Below are 12,600 nucleotides of genomic sequence, written 5' to 3'. Positions count from 1 at the left end.
TGACAGCAGGGATAAGAGTCAACTATGAAGGAAGAACCCAACTCTTGAGAGAGCATCAATCTTTGTCTTCACTCTTGTGCCTCTAATGGTGGGTAGTGGGAATGGAGGGGAAGGAATTTCTTTCACCTTCCATAGGCCATGGCATATTATAACAGAACCACTTACTGAGTAATAGAGATCATACTCAGCATGGAACTGGCCCAGAAAAAAAAAAAAACCAGTAACCAAGGCAGGAGACACCCATGAGCAATGTAACCCCTGGCATCAGAAGAGAGCCAGCTCTAGTCTTGAGAGAGAGAGGTAGAGCTGGCAGTTGGGAATAGAGCTGGGGAGAGTGGCAGCTCTAAGTTTATCAGATCAGTGACTTTCCCAGAAGAGACTATGTTCATGATAAGGAGGTGGGAATAGGGGAAGCAGTATTTAAGAAAACCTTTAAGTACTATATAAATGTTAGCTATTGCAAATTGCAGCAACGGTACTGATCTGCCTTGGTAGAAGTCCTATCCACCTCCTGGAGTTCCAATGAAATCATAGGTCCAATCTCAGAGTCAAACACTTAGCAAAAAATCTTTAGACAATAAACGTCTATGAAATATACAATTAGACTTTGAGTGTTCCCTTCTGGCTTACCCTAGTTAAAAGAATTACTTTTCCCAAATGTCTAGAGACTTTTTGGTCTAGAGACCAAATGTCTAGAATCCATTATGAGAGCAACATGTCTGAATCACAATGGCAGAGTTTGGACCTGAGGGCATTTGCTTTTTTTTAAGTCTCCTCTTCAATATTCTATTGTAACAATTAGGAAAAATTATGTGTTTAGGACTGTTGACTGTGTGTGTTCACAGTGAGCCAATGACTAATGTTCTACCTTGCCAGCATATTCTCTATTTGGTTTTTTTTCTTTGCAAACTAAAATGAAGAGATAGTCAAGCTGAATGCTCTGCATGTATATCACTTTCCCTGGGATGTGGGGTGGATAGCCACCTATTTGGTGGAATGAGGATTTCAGGAAAATGAAGTTGAAGTGAAACACACATTTGTTCAGGTTTATTTCTACACAACAGGTCGTATTTTCCCTCAGCCTTAGCAAAAAATCATAACCTGAAGCTTCAGTGAGTGATGGTGCCAGAACCCTCATCTCTTTCCTCTCTGGTTACTATTGGAACCTCAGACAGTAAGGCTGGTGAATCACAGCATGGTTCAACTGCCAAAGAGAATCAGCTCTAGAGACATATTGATGCCACATGGAAAATGAAATAAAGAAATGCCAAAATCACTCAAGGAGGAATCTTAAGATCATAGATTTAGGACTGAACCTTAAAGGTCATTGAGTCTAAACTGATTTTATTGATGAGGAAACAATCCCTGAGGATTGTCTTGCCCAGGGTTTTATAGTTAAGGAAAGTCTGAGGAAGGATTAAATCCAGTTTTTCCTGACTCCAAATCTAGTATTTTCTCTATGAGACTATCCTACCTCCAAAGGATTTCAGGTAGTCTGCATATACTTATGTTGTAATTGTTGTCTACCCTGTTAGAATGCAAACTTCTTGTGAATAGGGAGTCTTCTGTTCACTGGATTTCTATCCCCAGTGCCTGGAGACTTGATAACTGATTGGATATGGAAGGTGAGAGAGACTGAGAAATAGAGGATGATATGAATTTTGTGAGTTGTGGGTGACCTGGAGGATGGTGGCACCTTTGACAGTGATAGGAAAGTGAGGAAGAGGGGAGGGTTTGGGGGGAAAGATAATGAGTGCAATTTGGGACATGTTCTGTTTAAGGTATCTATAGGACATCCAGTTTGAGATATCTGATAGGCAGTTGGAAATGTAAGACTGGGAGACAAGAGAGAGGTTAGGGCTGGATAAATAAATGTGAGAATTATTTGCTTAGCAATGATAATTGAATCCATGGGAACTGAAGAGATCATCTAGTGAAATTATATAGAAGGGGAAGAAGAGAGATTCTAGGACAGAGCCTTAGGGTATACTTACAGGTCAATGGGCATGACCTGGATGACACTCAATCAAAGGAGAATGAGAAGGCTCAGTCAGACAAGTTGGAAGAGAAATAGTGGACAACAGTGTCATGAACACCTAGAGAGAAGAGAGTATCAAGGACAAGAGGGTGAGCTAAGTATCTAAGGCTACAGAGAGGTAAAAAAGAATGAGGCTTGAGAATAAAAAAAACCCTTAGATATGGATTTAAATGACTTGCTCAAGATCACACGGTCAAATGTGGGAGGCAGGACTTCTTGACTCTGAGGCTGGTTTTCTATCCAGTACATTATATTGCTTCTCCAAACTTGACACTTATCCCCATTAAATTCCACCTTATTACATTGTGCCCACTTTTTTAGCCAGTCAAGATCTTTCCTGATCTGACCCTGTTATCTAATGTGTTTGTCATCCCTCCCTGCTCTTCTCTGCTCTCTAATCTATACCCTAGCCTATTGCCAGTGCTCTCTTTGACTCTATTCCCTTGGTATAAGCATTTATTAAGTGCCTACTAGGTACTGAGTGTTAGGTGAGGGATTGAGATAAGTAAGAAATGATCTGCATTCAAAAAGAGTTTGCCCTCTAGTAAGGGGGGGTGTGCTCCCAGGAATATGGTGGTGCTGATCCCTCTGTCCTCTGTTGTGGTCTGATCACATTCGGAGTTTTGTGTTTAGTCCCAGGCACCACAGTTCCGGAAAGGGAGAGATAAGCCAGACAGCATTCAGAGGACAGTCATCAGCATGGTACCATGTCATCTGGGGATGTTTTAAGCATCTGGGACTATTTAGCCCAGAGTAAAGAAAAATGATGGGGCAGATAGGTGGCACAGCAGATGGAGAGTCACTGGGCATGCAGTCAGAGGGACCTGAGTTCAAATCCAGCCTCTGATACTTAGTAGTTGTGTGATCATGGGTAAGTCATATTTTCCTCAGTTTCCTCATCTGAAAAATGAGCCGGAGAAGGAAATGACAAACCACTCTGGTATATTTGCCAAAAACCCTCAACAAACCCAAATGGGGTCATGAAGAGTGGACCCAGCTATAACAGCTGAACAATAACAACAACAAAGAAGAATGATGGTCAAAACTGAAAGGACGTCCATGTGCAAGAGAGATGAGAGATGAGATTTGCTTCAGGGGCAGAACCCAGTAGCAGACCGTTGGAGACGTTGAGGTCCAATGGTGCATGAAAGTTTCAGAATGGAAACTTCAGGCCTGTTGTGGGAGAAAAGGCCATCATTTCATGGGAAGCCTACCTTGTGAGCCTACGATGTTTCTTAGGCCTCCCCTGCCTTTCTGCAAACAAAACCAAACAGACACACTTATAAGACCCAAAACTGGAGCTGAGAAACAGCGGGTGATAGGAGTTTATACAAATCAGTTAACTGCAATAGCAAAAGCACCCAAATTGCAGCAATTTCTAACCAGTGCCTTGTAGCTAATAACTGTCATCTTAAGCACTCAACCAAGTGATAAAATCCATTACCAGTCCTCTGCCTGGCTGAATTTTTCTATGGGGCAGCACCAGCCCCTCCTCCAAACCCCAGTCACTCAAAAGCTTCAGCAGCTTGAAGAAGATTTTGCATTTCCTCTAACAGCCAGGGTGATGTCAAAAATTCCCATAAGCCTAGTCTGCTCCTCTATAGAAACCAGATTTCTGGTCTGAGTAATGATTTATATATATGTGTATATATATATATATATATATGGTTATCTATATTTATATATATATATATATTTATATATAGAGTTATCTGTGAATACAAAACATTTTCCTCACAATGGACGTGGGAGGGAGGTGAGGAAATTTCTCCTGTTATATACATTTTTTTACATGAGAAAACTGATGCTCAGAGGTAGGAAGTGACTGGCATACAGGTTTGACCAAGTCTCTCTCCTGCTCAAAGACCTTCAATGGCTCCCTATTAAAAGCTAACTCCTCAGGCTTCATTGTAAAGTCTTCTCATATAAAGCTCCCATTTCCCTTACCAGATATCTCATATTATTCCCCTTCATGCTTTCTCCTATCCAACTAAACTGGACTATGAGTGCTGTGTTTACCGTACCACCTTGCTGTCCTAACAGCTTTTTAGGAAGCTTCTTCTCAAAGTGACTCCAGCTGGACATGGTGGGCACGTTTGTACTCTCTATTACCAAGGGGCTGAAGCTGGACTATCGCTCAGACTCAGGAATTCTGAGCTGCAGTAGGTTAAGCTGAGAGGATGTCTGCAGCATCTGGCATCAAGATGAGGAGCCCCAGAGAGCAGGGGAGCCAGCAGGCTGTGTAAGGAGGGGCCAATTGTCCCAGGTTGGAAATGGAACAGGTCAAAGATTCCCTGCTGATCAATAGTGGGATCAGGTCTGTGAGTGACCATTGAAGGCAAGGGAAGGGAAGGGGAGGGGAGGGAAGGAAAGGAAAAAAAAAGAAAAAAAAATGACTCAGTTAAGCTGCTTTTGAGAGAGGGCTTGGATGCCACTAATTCTATGCCCATGGATAACTAGAGCGTATCAGCCTTGAGAAGCTCAAAGCAAGGCTGCCAAAAGTTACCTTTGTTCCCCTTTCCCTCTTTCCTATAACTCCCCTCTCCCTCCCACTGACTGAGGCCTCCCCTGACAATATGCCTGGCTACTACCCCATCCTAGAATGCTTTCCTTTGTCACCTCTGCCTTTTAGAGGTTTCCTTCCATGCTTAGCTCCAGCGGTACTTGATGTGGGAGACCTTTCAAGTACTTCTCAGTTAAAAAGCCATGGCCTCCCAGGGTACCTTGTTTCTGCTTTGTATGTATATTATTTATACCTGTGTATATGTCAATTCCTTAAGGGTGGGAACTGCTTATTTAATTTATTGTATTTACCTTTCTTTGTATCCCCAGTGCTCAGCACAGTGTCTGGCTCATGAGAGCGTTTTATCTCCCCAACATGGATTGTAAACACCTGGAAGGCAGGGGCTGTGTTCTGTTTCTTCTATGTATGATACAGCTTTGGGGGTTGGTAGCAGGCAGTCAGTAGATATTTGTTGAATGAATGATTAAATAAATGAAAATTAAAAAAAAAACACACTTTCTCCTGCTTTGATTTTTTTGCAGGTTCTCCACTTGTGATCTGCATCATTTCTGTATCTTCCAGCATGAACAACTATGGAGAAAATCTCAAGTAAGGAATGATAACTGTTGCTTTATTCAGAATTTGGTGATTTGTTGGCTTTATGTTATGCTTTTCCTAGAGATCTGCTCTGAGAGTTGCTCAAGTGCTTTTTGGAAGGTGGCTTCTTCTCTTGAATGACCTCTGGACATTTTTGCAGGCCATCCAGGCCCCAATCAATCCACTTATTAAAAAGCTTCTGCTCCTCCAAGGTCCACCTTTCTCCATGAAGCTTTTATCGATCTCTCCAGCTAATAGGTATCTCTTTTCCATCAAATTTCTTAGTGCAGAAAATCTGAATCTACCATTTGCTCTTATATCATATTCTTCTTACGTATTGTGGGTCATAATTCCTCTTTGAGGGAGTAAGTTTCTTGAATGCATCAATGGTGCCATCTTTAAAAGGTAGTGAGGTTTAGGACAGCTAGGTGGCACAATGGATAGAGATAGCTCTGGCCTTGGAGTCAGGAGGACCTAAGTTCAAATCCTGCTTCAGACACTTGACATTTACTAGCTGTGTGACCCTGGGCAAGTCACTTAACTCCATTTGTCTCACCAAAAAGGAAAAAAAAGGGTAGTGAGGTTTAATGGCTAGAATTCTGGACTTGGAGCCAGGAGACCTGGGCTCAAATCCAGGATTAGATGCTGACTAGCTGTAAGACCCTTGGCAACTCATAATTTTTTTTCATCTCAGTTTCCTTAACTGCAAAGTGGAGATCTAATATTTAGATACATAAAGTATCTATTAAATGCTTGCTATGTAGTTATAATCATAAGGTCATACACGTAGCTGGAAAGGAATTGTAGAGGTCAGAGGAGATGGAAAGGATCTTAGAGGTCATTAAATCCAATCTCTTCATTTTACTGAGGAAACAAAGGCTGAGAGGGTCAGTTAGTCATTAAGCTTTTATTAAGCACCTACTATGTGCAAGGCACTGTGATAAGTGCTGGGGATACAAATCGAGGCAAAAGACCCAATATCTACCCTTAAGGAGCTCACAATCTAATTAACTGACTTGCCCTGAGTTACCATAAGTGTCTGAGGCAGGATTTGATCATCTAACACTGCCTCATCTACCTAGCCCAATTATTCATTAGTCATTTTTCAGTTGTGTCTGACTCTTTGTGACCCCGTTTAGGGTTTTCTTGGCAAAGATATGGAGTGGTTTGCCATTTATTTCTCCAGGTCGTTTTACAAATGAGGAAACTGAGGCTAACAAAGTCAAGTGACTTGCCCAGGGTCACACAGCTAGTAAGGTCTGAGGCCAGAAGATGAGTCTTCCCGACTCCAAGCCCAGCACTGTATCCTCTGTGCCATTTGGCTGCCACTAGTCTAAATCCTTCATTAAAAAAGTGATATTTATGCCTTTTGCTTTTTACATTGCAATCATTTCCAGACATAGTCCCATATTTACAACCTTCAGGATGGAATCCTCCCTTCTAGCAAAGAAAAACAATTAAGCAGAAATAACTACTGTAGTAACTATATCTGACTCTATGTTCAACATTTTGTCTCCAGAGATCCTTACCTCTCTGCCTAGAGGAAGGAGGTATCTTTCATTATCTGTTCTCTGGGACCAAGATCAGTCAACAAAGGAATGAATGAAAGGGAGAAAAAAAATATTTATTAAGTACTTACTGAAGATACAATAAGAAAAAAAAATGACACAGTCCCTGCTATCAGGGTGCTCGCATGCTAATTAGAGGAGACAACATATATAAAAAAAAACGCAGCTGCAGGACAGATGGAAAGGTCTGGAAGTCCTAAGGGTAAATGGCAAATCTATGGGTCAGATTGTATATCTGGGGGTCTGGAGGTCATTGCAATGATGGAGTTCAACTTCCTTTTAGCACTTTGTCATTGATATGATTGCAGTCATTAGGTATATTGTTCTGGTTCTACTTACTTCACTCTGTATCAGTTTATGCGATTCTTCCCATCTTTCTTTACTTTTTCATATTTGTCATCTCTTACTACACACTAGTATTCCATCACATTTATATACCACAGTTTGTTCAGCTATTTCCCAAATGATGGCTCCTTCCCCCTTTTTTTTCTCCTGGTTCTTTGTTATCACAAAAAGGGCTGCTATGAATATTTTGGCATGTGTGGGTTCTTTCTTCTATCCATCTTTGACCTTCCTAGAATGTGTATGTCTGTTGGTGGGATCCAAATTCTTCATTTTAGGGAAGAGGAGATTGGGAGGGAATGACTTGCCTGAAATCCCACAGGGAGAGTTTGGATGGTTGGTAGAGCTTAGATATAAACCTCAACTTGAAATCCAGCATCAGAAGAAGCAGGATTTAAATCCATCTTCCTGACTCTAAGCGCACTACCTCTAAATGAGATGGACTTTTTTTTTGTCCTAACTTACGATTTCATTGGATTTCCCTTCACTAATAACAACTGATACAGAACCACAACTTGTTTAGTAACTTAGAGACAGCCTGCTGTGGGGACTAGAGGGCCATCCTTCAAAGGGGTATTCTCCAATCCTTCTTCACACACTACTGGCCACGTGACTATGAGTCAGACACTAGAACCAATCTGTGCCCCAGGCAACGCTCCAAACTTTGTAAGTACTAGGTACATAATAAACACTGTTGGATAAGTAGGGGAAGTATCATCACAAGGTGGGACCCAGTTGCAGGGCATTATTACTAGACAAAATTATAGCAAGGTGCCCCACATACAACTGTGATCCCACAGCTCTGCCCCTACTCTCCTGAGATGTCCTGACTTTGTCTAGGGGGAGGCATTTAGTTATAGGAATGATGCCAAAGAGGAGTGGCATATATACCCTGCTTTGGGCTTATAGTTAATCAATGTTAGCATCTACATGACAAAGAATGCCACTGAGGGGACAGTGGCTCTTAGGGGGCATATTCTAGCCTTTTGATCTTTCCAGGCAACATGTAAGTGAAGGGCCAAGTTGAAGCTGCCATTTTTTTTCATTAAAAAGAATTTTGTTAAAAAAAAAATTGGGCAGCTAGGTGGTGCTGTGGATAGAGCCATGGGCCTGGAGACTGGAGGACTCATCTTCCTGAGTTCAAATTTGGCCTCAGACACTTACTAGCTGTGTGATCCTGGGCAAGCCACTTAACCCTGTTTGTCTTAGTTTCCTCATACGTAAAATGAGCTGGGGAAGGAAATGGCAAACTACTCCAGCATCTTTGCCAAGAAAACTCCAAATGTGGTCATGGAGATTCTGATTCTGAAATGACAACAATAATTGCTGTGATGTCTCTGTGTGTATGTGTATGTGTGTGAGTGATATGGATAACAATTCAGCATCCTGGAAAATATAAATCTTTAGGGAAAAAACACTCTGTATTATCCATGGCTCCAAGGTCAGTAAGACTTCCCACAGCCATCTCTATAGATTTGAGAGTTTAACACCAGCACCCCCCACCTACCCAAATGAGAGCACAAAGACTCACCTAGGATATGGCTCATCCCATATTTGCTGAATGAATGAATGGAGGTATGCATGATGTCCAGTGGGCATAATCTGGCTGATCTCTGTCCTCTCACTGGGGGGATAATAAACCTAGGACCCCCAGTGTCCTTGAGGCTGCAATTTGAAGGGAGTGGGCAACAGAGAAAAAATGGTGAGCAGAGTGCTGCACCTGTACTCAGAAACCTATGGTAATGGATTAGGAGTCAGAGGAGCTGGGTACGAATCCTAGTTGGGCAACTTGCTGCTCTTGTAACCACGGGCAAGTTGATTTACCTCTCTGGCCTCAGTTTCCCCCTTTGATAAAATGACAGAGTCACATTAACTGATCCCTGAGACTGCTTCTAACTCTAAGTCCATCACTCTGATGCCTCCAAGGAGTGCTGGTTCTTCTCTCTAAATCCAGAAATTCTTTCTCCCCCATTTCCCCTCTTTTCTCTCCTCCCCACACCCACCTTCAAATAATACCGAAAGAATTAGATGAAGTATTCTTTGGAAAGTCACTCTTCTTCAACTGAGTTGGGGCTGATATCATGAAAGGGAAAACATCACTGAGACGGTTTAAGAGAAAGCTTTAAACATTTTTATAGCTTCAGCATACAATGTTTTTTCAGCTGAATTGCTAAACTGGGAGAAATCTAGCCTCCCCTACTTGAGAAGCCCAATTTGCTGCAGATTAAGCCTTTAAAGAAAGCATTGTCTGGAATGAGGCTGATTAAACATTCCCATTGTTCTACGAGAGCCTTGCCTTTCAATATTCCACATTTTTAGAACCAGAGCCCTCTAATTAAAAGGAGTGTTTTCCTTCTGAGATACACAGCTCTGACACTTCCGTTGACACACTATTCCTGTCCTTAGCTGAGCTTCCTTCACTGAGCTGGTACATTCTCTGCTCCTCACCCCTAGGCAAGGGAGCTCTTTTCAGTGTCCTTGCTCAGAATCATATATCATGGAGCATAGACTTAGAGGAGAAGAGAATTTAGAGGCTGTTGAGAGCAACCTCCTTTTACAGGAAACAAAAGACTAGAGAGGGAAATGACTTATTCAGGTCACTCAGATAGTGGCAGGATTTGAACCCAAGTCATCCTATGACTCCAGACTTTGATATACTCTGATCACATTGTGATACTCTGTCTCAGTATGTGTGTGTATATATATATATATATATATATAATATGTATGTATATATATAGTACATACATATATACATACATATACACATATATGTGTGTATATATGTGTGTGTGTATGTATATGTCTCTTCCTCCTAAGCTGAGGGACTTGAAAAAGCCCGTCTGTTGTTCAGTCATTTCAGTCGTGTCTGACTCTTCATGACCTCATTTGGGGTTTTCTTGGCAGAGATACTGCAGAGGTTTGCCATTTCCTTCTCCAGCTCATTTTACAGATGAGGAAACTGAGGCAAACAGGCTGAAGTGACTTGCCCAGGAAGTGCCTGAGATCATATTTGAACTCAGGTCTTCCTGTCTCCATGCCTGGCATCCACTCTACTCTACTCTACTACCTAGCTCTAAAGGCCATTTAAGTCTCTCCACTTTGCAGATCGGGAAACTGAGGCCCAGGGAGATTAAAGGACTTGTCCAAGGTGATACATCAGGGGAGGGATTTAGAACCTAATCTTCAGACTCCAGAGCCCATGATCTTTCCATTGCACCACACAGCCTCCTTCCTGGCAGCTCTGTCTCCCATTTACACACTTCAGCTGTCAAATCCAATGTTCAGGAAGTGCCTTCAGTGACTGGGACACAGAAAAACTTCTGTACATCTGGAAGTCCAGCCTGTGGATACAGAGTGCATGTGCCAGGGGAGGGGTTAGTGGTGGGAAACCACCTTACCAAACTTATCATCCGCAGAGGCAGCCTGAATCAGAATTGGAATTTTTCAAAGCATGATCTGCTGATGCTATATGCATTCCTTTTAAGTGCGTTCAGGCCTGTCATTCTGAGACGTGTGGATTTTTTCCTCCCTACCTCTTCGTGCTCTGCTTGAACAAATGTTGAAGGAAACTTTTTACTCATTCTGCTCACCAGCTTCAGAGGCTCACTACTTGTTATCCTGAGAGGTCTCAGGATGTAAGAGAGCCGAGGAAGGTGGAGGGATGGAAAAAGAAGCTTCTTGGCATTAATGCAGTATTGTTGTCATTCTGTCTGGTGGCTGACTTTTCTTGACCCCATTTGAGGTTTTCTTTGCAAAGATACTGGAGTGGTTTGCCACTTCCTTCTCCAGATCACTTTACAGAAGAGGAAACTGAGGCAAACAGGATTAAGTGACTTGACCAGGATCACACAGCTACTAAGTGTCTGAGGTCAGATTTGAACTCAGGTCTACCTAACTCCAGGCCCGACAGTCTATCCATTGTACCACCTAGCTTCCCATTATTGCAGATACTACTCCTAGTAAGGAAGGTATCAGGAAAACTTCTGTCCTTTGCTTACTTTGTCCTTTTAGTACATTAAATTACACTGTGGTGAAGCGCCTCTAGTACTGTCATTGGAAGACCAGGTTAGACTCTTGCTTTTCCTCAAGCACGATATCTCATTTTCCCATCCCAGGTCTTTGCCCAGACTGACCCAGATGCCTGGAATGCCTCCACTCCCTCTTCACCCCCCTCCTCTTAAGATCCTGGGTTTCTCCCAAAGCACAATTCAAACATTGTTTCCTAACGTGAAGCCTTTTCTAATACAAAAATGAGTATATAACAATAGCTATATTACATTAACAAAAATACTAATAACTATAACTAGCATGTATATAGTGCTTTAAGTTTTGCAAATCACTTTAACAAATGTTATTATAATTAATCCTCGCAACAACCCTGTTAAATAAGTGCTATTTTATCCCCATTTTACAAAGAAGGTAACTGAGGCTGAGGGAAAGTCAAGTGACTTGCCCAGGATCACCTCAGATAGCTAATAAGTATTCTGAGACGAGAATCAAATTCAGGTCTTCTGACTCCAAGTCCAGTGCCCCATCTACTGTGACACCCACATGGTATTACCTCCTCTTGAAATGACCTTGAATGAATGAATGAATGAATGAGAGAATGAAAAAATAATTTATTAAAGACTTTGTGCCAGTTTGTATCCTACGGAAGAATACAGACTTCTTTGAAATAAGATACTGTTTCATTTTTGGTTTATCTTCTCAGAGACTAGCATATGGTTTGGTATACAGCCGGAACCTGATAAATGCTTATTGATTGACGGGGCATGGTGGCACATGCCTGGAATCCCTGCTATTGGAGGAGGAGGCAGAGGCTGAAGGGTAACTTGAACTCCAGAGTTCTGAGACTAAAGTTGATTTTGTGTCCATAATAAGGCTGGCACTTGGCACTAAAGCTGAGTTCCTGAGATTTGAGGGTCTATCAGGCTGCCTTGGCCTAGATCAGAAGCAGAGTAGGTCAAATGTCCTGGGCCAATCAGCAGGGAATTTGGGCCTGCACTTCTAACTTGGGTAAGATAAGGAAACTCTGTCTCAAAAAAATTGATTTTGGTTAACTGTGTGACCCTGTGTAAATAACATAACTTCCCAGAGTCTCAATTTCCTTAACTATAAAATGGAGATAATACACTGGGTTGCTCTGAGGCTCAAATGAGATAATATCTGTATTGTGCTTTGAAATCCTTAAAGTCCTATACAAATATTATCTATTTTTATGGCACTGGCAGATTCGAGGCACCCAAGGACCTCGGGGGTGGGAAAAACATGTAAACACCTCTAGTTTTCAGGGAGCCATGATATCCTGGAGAAGTCTAGGCTTTTAATATTTCAGGAGAGCTCCAGAAGCAGCTAGAATGATAATGGATCTGTGGTCCTTCCCACCATGTTCTTAGTCAAACATGTTCTAAATAATGCTAATGGCATCTTGACCGTGGGAGAGTCCAGAACAAATTGGCCTGTGTGACCACCTGCCTACCTTCCCTGAAAACTCATTAAGAAACCACAAAACAAGTCCTGCAGTGAAGGAACATAAATTCCCTTCTTTA

At 42.0% G+C, this 12,600-nt stretch overlaps 1 protein-coding gene across 2 annotated transcripts in view; it reads left to right on the top strand.

Annotated features, from left to right (window-relative positions):
* Positions 1 to 12,600, top strand: part of ADGRD1 (adhesion G protein-coupled receptor D1) — a 473,701-nt gene that overhangs the window by 372,019 nt on the left and 89,082 nt on the right. For both annotated transcript variants that reach the window (XM_027844234.1, XM_027844233.1), the window contains one exon: positions 5,084 to 5,150. In XM_027844234.1, the coding sequence (XP_027700035.1) occupies positions 5,084 to 5,150 (67 nt within the window). The remainder of the gene's footprint in view (positions 1 to 5,083; positions 5,151 to 12,600) is intronic.

The sequence above is a fragment of the Vombatus ursinus genome, unplaced genomic scaffold, assembly GCF_900497805.2.
Source record: "Vombatus ursinus unplaced genomic scaffold, bare-nosed wombat genome assembly UNPS02014935.1, whole genome shotgun sequence".
NCBI classification, from domain to species: domain Eukaryota; kingdom Metazoa; phylum Chordata; class Mammalia; order Diprotodontia; family Vombatidae; genus Vombatus; species Vombatus ursinus.
The sequence above is the reverse complement of the archived record's forward strand: the minus strand, read 5'-3'. Positions and strand labels throughout refer to the sequence as shown.